Source organism: Labeo rohita, chromosome 3 (genome assembly GCF_022985175.1).
Source record: "Labeo rohita strain BAU-BD-2019 chromosome 3, IGBB_LRoh.1.0, whole genome shotgun sequence".
NCBI classification, from domain to species: Eukaryota; Metazoa; Chordata; class Actinopteri; order Cypriniformes; family Cyprinidae; genus Labeo; species Labeo rohita.
In genome coordinates, this window is record NC_066871.1 from 15063794 (window position 1) to 15073314 (window position 9521).

The 9521-nt window shown below is 36.4% G+C and overlaps 1 protein-coding gene across 1 annotated transcript in view; it reads left to right on the forward strand.

The window, feature by feature from the left end:
- Positions 1-9062, forward strand: part of psmd11a (proteasome 26S subunit, non-ATPase 11a) — a 9996-nt gene extending 934 nt beyond the window's left edge. The window contains exons 2-13 of the mRNA XM_051101294.1: positions 526-627; positions 765-961; positions 1812-1869; positions 2769-2963; positions 3741-3885; positions 3989-4049; positions 5660-5722; positions 5808-5933; positions 6020-6055; positions 6702-6753; positions 8072-8214; positions 8303-9062. Coding sequence (XP_050957251.1) covers positions 526-627; positions 765-961; positions 1812-1869; positions 2769-2963; positions 3741-3885; positions 3989-4049; positions 5660-5722; positions 5808-5933; positions 6020-6055; positions 6702-6753; positions 8072-8214 — 1178 coding nt within the window. The 3' untranslated portion in view covers positions 8303-9062. The remainder of the gene's footprint in view (positions 1-525; positions 628-764; positions 962-1811; positions 1870-2768; positions 2964-3740; positions 3886-3988; positions 4050-5659; positions 5723-5807; positions 5934-6019; positions 6056-6701; positions 6754-8071; positions 8215-8302) is intronic.
- The last annotated feature ends 459 nt before the right edge of the window (positions 9063-9521 follow it).

Genomic DNA, 9521 nt, shown 5'->3' on the forward strand with positions numbered 1-9521 from the left:
TGTGTTAGTTTGTCACGGATAATTTGATAGCATGCCACGCCGTTTTTTGCAGAATATCATCTTTCAAGTGTCTTAACTTTGCCATCTTTGTTATACACAATAAATCCAAGCAGTATACATAGGGAGAAAATATTTCAAAACAGAAAATTTAATAAGCAAAGTAAATTAAAGAAAACTTAACTCAAGTAATGTAGAGACTTTCAAGGCATTTATTATTCAACTGCGTTAAAAATGAATTAATTTTAGGTTGGAGCAAATTTAGGAATTCTACATTTGTATAAATTAAAATCGCCTATAATCAAAATATTATTACACAAAAATTCAACTACTTTTTTTTTTTTTTTTTAACATGTCTATGTTCCTGTTATCAACAGCTTTTGAAGTAATTTAGTTTAAGATCATGATGCCCAAGATGAACTTGCCTGTATTGTCACCAGAAAAGCTAACAGAGTTTAAAAATAGTATCGCTGGACTCTACATAATTAAATTTAATAGTGAAATTATCTACTTTGTATGCATTCACAGTCAAACGAGACATCCAAGACAATGACGAAGAGGCTGTGCGTGTCAAAGAACAGAGTATCTTGGAGCTGGGCGGACTGCTGGCCAAGACTGGACAAGCTGCTGGTAAACATCTTTAACTAGTGGGTCATGGCCCAATCAGTATACACAGATATTAATGTAACTGATGCTTTTGAAGGCCGCTACTCTGTCAGCTGTCATTTTCCTCAAGGTTAGTAAATCTTTTTATTGTTCATTTGCAGAATTGGGAGGTTTGCTAAAGTATGTCCGACCATTCCTGAACTCCATCAGCAAAGCAAAGGCAGCACGGTTGGTGCGCTCTCTGCTCGATATGTTTTTGGACATGGAGGCAGCTACTGGTCAGGAGGTGGAGTTATGCTTGGAGTGCATTGAATGGGCCAAATCAGAGAAGAGGACCTTTCTACGACAGGCCCTGGAGGTGAGCACCTAGTTTTGTAAATCAGAGTTTTTGTTAGAAGATGCACTCTGTAACTTATTGTTTTATGTTGAGCTGGGACAGTGTGTTACTGATATTTGTACCAAGTTAAAGTGACTGGTATTTGAATGGTTATGTGATCATGACATGACTTTCACTAGTTCACTGTACAAGGAAGGATTGAGAGAATATGAATGCATTTAAACAAATGTAGACAATATTTAGCTTTTTTTTTTTTTTATATGGTATACACTACTGTTTTTTTTTTTTTTTTTTTTTAAAGAAGTCTTTTATGCTTATAAATGCTGTGTTTATTTGATCAAACACACAGTAAAAACAGTAATATTGAGTAATATTATTGTAATTTTAGATAAATGTTTTCTATTGTAATCTATTTCCAAATGTAATTTATTCCTATGATGACCGCTTAATTTTCAGTGTCTTCAGTGTCACATGATCCTTTAGAAATCATTCTAATATGCTGATTTGCTGCTCAAGAAACTTTTAAAATGGGATTCTCTGATTAAATAAAATTCAGAAGAACGTCATTTATTTAAAACGAAAATGTTTATAACATTATAAATGTGTTTGTCATTTTTGATCAATTTATTGTATCCTTGCTGAATAAAAGTATTCATTTCTATTAAATAAATCCATGCTTTTGAACTGTATTGTACATTCTGCAATGCATACTACTTGAAATCCAGTCTGACCATTCAGACTAAGGTGTAGTCCAAATCAGATTTCAAACCACATATCGATGCTGTTTGGATAGTGTTTGCAAGCATTGGATTTTATTTACTGTTCTGCTGTAAGTGCTACTAAAAACAAAACTGTTACTTCAATTCTTTAGGCCCGTCTGGTCTCTTTATACTTTGACACCAAACGTTACCAAGAGGCTCTACAGCTTGGTGAGTCCTTTTACAAGACCTTCCCTTTCTGTTGACAGATTCATATTCTTAAAGGAGTAGATCACTTCCAGAACAAAAAATGACAATTTATGTCATTGTGAGACAATGTTAATTTACTCACCCCCTTGTCATCAAGATGTTCATGTCTTTCTTTCTTCAGTCGTGAAGAAATTGTTTCTTGAGGGAAAACATTTCAGGAATGTTCTCCATATAGTGGATGTCTATGGTACCTGCGAGTTTGAACTTCCAAAATGCAGTTTAAATGCAGCTTCAAATGGCTCTAAACGATCCCAGCCGAGGAAGAAGGGTCATATTTAGCGAAACGATTCGTTTTTTCCAAAAAAGATTATAATTTATATACTTTTTAACCTTCTTTGCATGTTCACTGTGTAAACACTGGGTTGGTACTTCTGCAGCGATGTAGGGTGATTTTGAAGTTGGAGGAGAAAATGAGATGGGTGTTTTTCTGATATACCCTAAATGTATTGACCCGGATTACACAGACTGCGCATGTGCATCGCAGAGCTAGAAAAGACGAGCATTTGAGGTTAAAAAAAAAAAAGTATATAAATTGTAAATATTATTAGAAAATAACTGAGTGTTTCACTAGATAAGACCCATCTTCTTGTTCGTGTAGAGCCTTTTTACGCTGTATTTTGGAAATTCGAACTCGCGGGCACCATAGACATTCACTATATGGAGAAGATTCCTGAAAAGTTTTCCTCAAGAAACATATTTTCTTTATGACTGAAGAAAGCAAGACTTTAGCATCTTGGATGACAATGGGGCATGTAAATTGTCTGTAATTTTTTTTTTTTTCTGGAAGTGAACTTCTCCTTTGGGTATGAGCGATGTATTTGCAGTCTGTAACCACTATCCTCCTCTTCCTCGTTAATCAGGCTCTCAGCTCCTGCAAGAGCTGAAGAAGATGGATGATAAAGCTCTGCTGGTAGAGCTCCAGCTGCTGGAAAGCAAGACGTATCATGCACTAAGCAACTTGCCCAAGGCCAGAGCGGCTCTCACCTCTGCCAGGACCACAGCAAACGCCATCTACTGCCCCCCAAAGCTGCAGGCTGCTCTAGACATGCAGTCAGGTATGTTTTCACAGTCCTTCCGCAAAGACCCTCAGTCCTAACCAGGTGTGACACCTAATTTGTTCCTCCACACTGAAAGCAAAAATGCTGTGCAACATGATGCAATTGCATCCAGTCAGAACATGTTTGTTTTATTGTAACATAACACCCCACAGTGAGACATTCACATTCATTGATAGAAACTGTACTAGCACACACATGCACATAGTCACAAATGCTTACTGCAGTAACAGTGAATAACTAATACAGTGGCAGAACTCTGCTCAGTGCTTCTCAGAAAGCTACATCACCTCCACTTTGGTGAGTGCAGCAGCGTGTATGTTTTAATCAGTCTTTTTCAACACATGGCCAAATTAATCATGACATATACACGCTGTTACAGTTGGAAAGTTGCGAATGGGCAACATTTTCAACACTCTTGTCGCTCTCAATGCTTTCTCTGATCCACTGTCAGTTCCACAATTCACTGTGCAAGCCTGAAGTTCATCTCAGATAGGAAAGAATTGAAAATGCTTGCTCTGCTCCGCACCAGTGGACATGCATCATTACAGTATTAGTAGTCATACTTCATCCTGTATTAACGCTACTGAACTATCTTCCTGCAAATGCTTAATTAATAGTTATGTGCATTACTTAACCTAAGTAAATGGAGGGAAAACAGATCATGCACTATAATGATTTAGCCGATTTGTCAACGTAATACATTTCGGAGCTTGTATTGGATATACATACAGTTATTGTACTGAGTGCATTACGTCCTTTTTTTTCCCCTTGCAGGCATTATTCACGCTGCTGAGGAGAAGGACTGGAAGACGGCGTATTCATACTTTTATGAGGCTTTTGAAGGCTATGACTCTATTGACAGTCCTCGTGCCATTACTGCGCTCAAGTACATGCTCCTCTGCAAGATCATGCTCAACTCGTGAGTCCTAAGTCTTTCTAGTGTCTCTCACTTTTTCTGTTTCTCTGTTCATTAAATACTTAGATGTTGAGCAAGTTAAACCTGTATGTCTTTGTCTTCACAGGCCAGAGGATGTGCAGGCCCTGATCAGCGGAAAGCTTGCCCTCAGATATGCTGGCAGACAGGTAGACGTCTGAGCTGTAGCACATTATGATGTTATATTTGACCCTGGACCACAAAACCAGTCATAAAGGTCAATTTTAATTGACATCAACTTTGACATCATCTGAAAGCTGAGTAAATAAGCTTTCCATTGATGTATGGCTTGTTAGGACAATATTTGGCTGAGATACAACTATTTGAAAATCTGAGGGTGCAAAAAAATCAAAACATTGAGAAAGTCACCTTTAAAGTTGTTCTTAGCAATGCATATTACTAATCCAAAATCAAGTTTTAATATATTTACGGTAGGAAATTTACAAAATATCTTTATGAAACATGATCTTTACTTAATATCCTAATGATTTTTTGGCATAAAAGAAAAATCAATCATTTGACCCAATATGTTTGGCTATTGCTACAAATATACCCGTGCTACTTAAGACTGGTTTTGTGGTCCAGTGTCACATACATTGTTTTTATTTACAATAGTTTGAGGTCAAAATCAGATCAAATTAGGCACATTTTTGCGTGTTCCATACTTTAAATGTTAAATTGAACCTCCCTATATTTAAGTTTTTCATATTTCATTGTAGTGATTAACTGAACTTGATGATTTTATTGTAATCCCCATTTACATTTTTTGTAATCCCCATTTTTTTTTAAAGAATGAATAGTAATTAATTAATACTTATTCACCAAGGATTCATTAATTGATCAAAAGTGACAGTAAAAGAATTATAATGTTATAAATAGGGTTGGCTACCATTTGAATTTTATCGATTCTGGTTCTAATTCTGCTTATTGATTCCGATTCTTATCGATTCCTAATTCCAATTCCAATAAGATCCATCAAAAAGTTTTAAGTCAAACATATTTATTGTGTCTTTTGCTGTTCTCTGTGCTTACGATTCAGCTTTCTGCACTTAAATAGTTTAAAATCACATTAAAATGCGAATGCGTGAATCGTTAAGTGAAATCGAAATGCATGCATCTTTTCAAATAGCCGGTTATTGGAAATTTGGAACTGGTTCTAAAATAGGACCGGTTCTCGATACCCATCCCTAGTTATAAAAGATTTCTTTTTCAAATTAATGCAGAACAAATAATCACAAATATTAAGTAGCACAATTGTTTTCAACATTGAAAAAGAAATATGCACCAAATCAGTATATTAGAATGATTTCAGAAGGATCATGTGACACTAAATGTCACATGTAATGATGATGAAATGAGTAATGATGAAGAAAATTTAGTTTTGCCATCACAGGAATAAATTGCATTTAAAAAAATATTAAAATGGAAAACACTTGTTTTTCAAATGTAATAATATTTCACAGTATTACTGTTTTACTGTATTTTTAGATTAAATAAATGCAGCTTTGTTGAGCATAAGGATTAAATAACATCTTGGGGTGGTACATGTTTCTGAGAAACCCTGATAAACCTGGTATTTAGACTGACATTAAAATATCATCCCAGTCCGCACCACACATTTCATATTATCCAACCATATTCACTTTTGCACTCAACCACAGCACCTGATCTTGTGTGCCTCTTGACAAGGTGGTGTCCTGTTGTGTCTGTCTACGGAGGATTATGTGGATTATCTTGTTCTGTCTGTCTCTTTCTGTAGACAGATGCACTTAAATGTGTGGCCCAAGCCAGCAAGAACAGGTCACTTGCCGACTTTGAGAAGGTGGGTCAGATGCCCTGACTTAAAATATTACTCTGTCCACCTGCTGTTTTCACATTTAACGTCCTTCTCTCTGATCTGCATTCAGGCTTTAACAGAATACAAAGCTGAGCTACGGGATGATCCCATCATCAGCACCCACCTGGCCAAACTCTATGACAATCTGCTGGAACAAAACCTAATAAGGGTCATCGAGCCCTTCTCCAGAGTGCAGGTAATGACATTGTTTAACTCTGTGTGAGGTGATGTGTGCTTAAAACACTTACATTGTGCACTAACATTGCTCTCATATGCCAACAGATTGAACACATTTCTGAGCTAATAAAACTCTCCAAGGTAAGAACTCGAATTTGCAACTAAACCTATCTTGTACCAGTTGCTTTGAAGGGATAGTTCACCTAAAAATAATTCAGTCATTAATTACTCACCCTCCTGTCATTCCAAATCCGTCAGATGTTCGTTCGTCTTCAGAACACAAATTAAGATATTTTTGATGAAATCCGAGAGGTTTTCGACCCTCCATAGACAGCAAGGGTCCTAACAAGGACATTGATAAAATAGTCTATGTGCCATCTGTGGTTCAACAGAAATGTTATGAAGCTACGAGAATACTTTTTGTGTGCAAAGAAAACAAAAATGACTTTATTCAACGATTTCTGCTCTCCTGGGACAGTCTTGAGAGTACCATGACACATTTTTAAAGTCCCCATGGAATTGCGCACCCTTGCTGTCTATGCAGGGTCAGAAAGCTCTTAGATTTCATCAGAAATATCTTAATTTGTCTTTGGAAAATGAATGAAGGTCTTACGGGTTTGAAACGACATGAGAGTGAGTAATTAATGACCGAATTTTTAGTTTTGGGTGAACTATCCCTTTAAATAGCAAGCAAATTCTCACTGTTCTTTTTACTGCCATGTGTGTCATTATTTCGTGCAGTTTTGTTTTAAGCAATTCTCATCCTCTCCCTTCCATCTTCTTTCAGGGGGATGTTGAAAGGAAATTGTCACAGATGATTTTAGACCAGAAATTCCATGGTATGCCATCATCCTTGTCTTTAACTTAAAAAGTGCAGTCAAACATAGGACTTGGTATTGATACAGATTTAAATATTCAATCTTTTTTGATTGATTCATTTGGGTATAATTCAGTTACAGATGAAATAGATACTATCTGCCAATGCTGTAAATTATACATTGTAAAACCCAACAACTAAATTTTTTTGGAAACTGGTTGCTTTTAACTCTTTAAGTTAAAAAAATAAAAATAAAAAAAAAATACTGTCATTTCAGTCTTTTAAAAAAACAAAAAATATTGCGTTTTACGTAATATAATCAGTTTTTGAGTTTGTGTAACTTTTTGTCTGCTGAGTTTAATTAACTTTCAGTAATATGAGTGAAATAACTAATTAATTACATTAGGTTTTACAATGTACGGAGCAGACTGATTCAAATTCGTTAAGCTATTGATTATAAAACTGATTCAAAAGAGTCACTCATTTCAGGAACTGAGCTTCACTGGATTCACTGTATGTGTTTGATCCCAGCCCTAGTCAAACATGCATATATGTGACCCTGGACCACAAAACTAGTCTTAAGTAGCACTGGTATATTTGTAGAAATAGCCAAAAATGCATTGTATGGGTCAAAATTATTGATTTGTCTTTTAGTCCAAAAATCATGAGGATATTAATATTATCATGTTCCATGAAGATATTTTGTAAATTTCCTACCGTAAATACATCAAAACTTAATTTTTGATTAGTAATATGCATTGCTAAGGACTTCATTTGGACAACCCTCAGATTCCAGAGTTTTAAATAGTTGTATCTCTGCCAAATATTGTCCTAATAAACAATACTTCAATGGAAAGCTTATTAATTCAGCTTTCAGATGATGTAAATCAGATTCTAAATTCTAAATTCAGATTTAGAAAAAAATTGACAGGGTCACATTATGTTCTAAAAGGCCCTGATCACACCGAACACATTTTTTAGGCGAGGCGCACCGCACTGCCTTTTTTGGTGACTTTTAAAACTTTCTAAGCAATGGTAAACTTTTGTCACCACAATGGAAGGCCTGCCTCTCCATTAATTCGAATGGACAATGGAAAAAAATGCAATGACGCCGGACACTTTTCTGCTCAGTGTTTTTTTTTTTTTTTTTTTTTTTTAAGTTATGTCGCACGGGGTGCATAAACAGTGCGCATAACACTCACTGCCAATAGAAAACAATTAAGAAAAGGTGCCTCTCACTGCAAAAATGCGTTCTGTCTGATCGGGGCCAAATTCAGTACTTGTGGTCCCTTCAAATGTTTTCACTGTGATTTATGATGTTGCTTTCTCAATGCATTAAGGAATCCTTGACCAAGGGGAAGGTGTCCTGATTGTATTTGACGAACCTCCAGTAGACAAAACATATGAAGCCGCCCTTGAAACAATTCAGAACATGAGCAAAGTAGTGGACTCGCTCTACAACAAAGCCAAGAAACTGACATAGGCAAGTCCGTAGTTACATTGTAGAGTCACATGGTGTTAGGTTGTAAAATGACTTGTCTCAACTGATCTCTGCTGTGTCTTTTATGCAGGTTGAGCATTGGACCCTGCAGCTGAGAGCATGGCCAGTGTGGGGGACTCTGAGGGAAGGGGAGGGGAATGTGATACAGACATCAAGTCAAAAAAAAAAAAGGTCTAACACCCCAAAAATGGACTGACTCCTGCTGTTGTCCTCTCTGGCTTTCACTTGGACATTTTTTACCACCTTCCTCAATGGACAAACTACTTCTACTACTATGGGATCACGTTTTGTTTATTTTTTTCCACTTAATTTTTTTTTTTTTTTTTTTTGCTGGTAATGCATTTCTTTGTATCTTGGCTGTTCCTAATGGGCCATCAGGGAATCTTCAAAATAAAAAAAATAAAAACTCACTTGCATTATAACTCTATTTGAAATGTATATACATAGATCTCTCATATAGAGCAAAACTGATATGAGAATGATTCAGTTCCCTTGCCAATCCAGGGACCATTGTGTTGACAAGATTCCCTGCATCACTGATCGAACGGTTTTAGCCCCGACCCCGGACCCCTAAGGAAGCCCCTGGCCTCGCTCCAGGCCTACCTCTTGTTTGGACAGCACTTGGACTTTTTATGTTGGGCGGAAAAATTCTGATAAGATGCTGTCATCTGGAAGGGATCATGAGCAGTTGTCATTCTCTGGCCCGTGCATTCCTGCCCTTCCTTCTCCTTCCTCTTTGTACATACCGTTGCCAAGCGCCTCTGTCTGGCCTGTCATGCTATTGCCCTTTTTTTATAACGCTAAAAAACATAATAAAGTCACCAAGAGAACATGACTCTGAGTGCTTCTGTATGTAATGTAGTGATGTGTAATACTTCTTCTTTTCACAGCTTAATATGCAGTTGACTGCAAGGAAGATGTTTGCTTTTACTTAAAGTGTTGATGCCCCTGTTTGGAGGATGTTGGTCGTGAGGTCTATAAACGCCCATTCACAACCAGTTTAACACGGAATCAGCTGAGTTTGGGACTAATGCCTTTAATATGTGACCCTGGACCACAAAACCAGTCATGCACAGATATATTTGTAGCAATAGGCAATAATACATTGTATGGGTCAAAATTATTATGCCTAAAAGCATAAGGATATAAAGTAAAGATCATTTTGAAGATATTTCATCCTGTAAATTTATCAAAACTTTATTAGTAATTTGATTAGTAATATACATTGCTAAAAACGTCATTTGGACAACTTTAAAGGCGTCTTCCTCAATATTTTTAATTTTTATTAC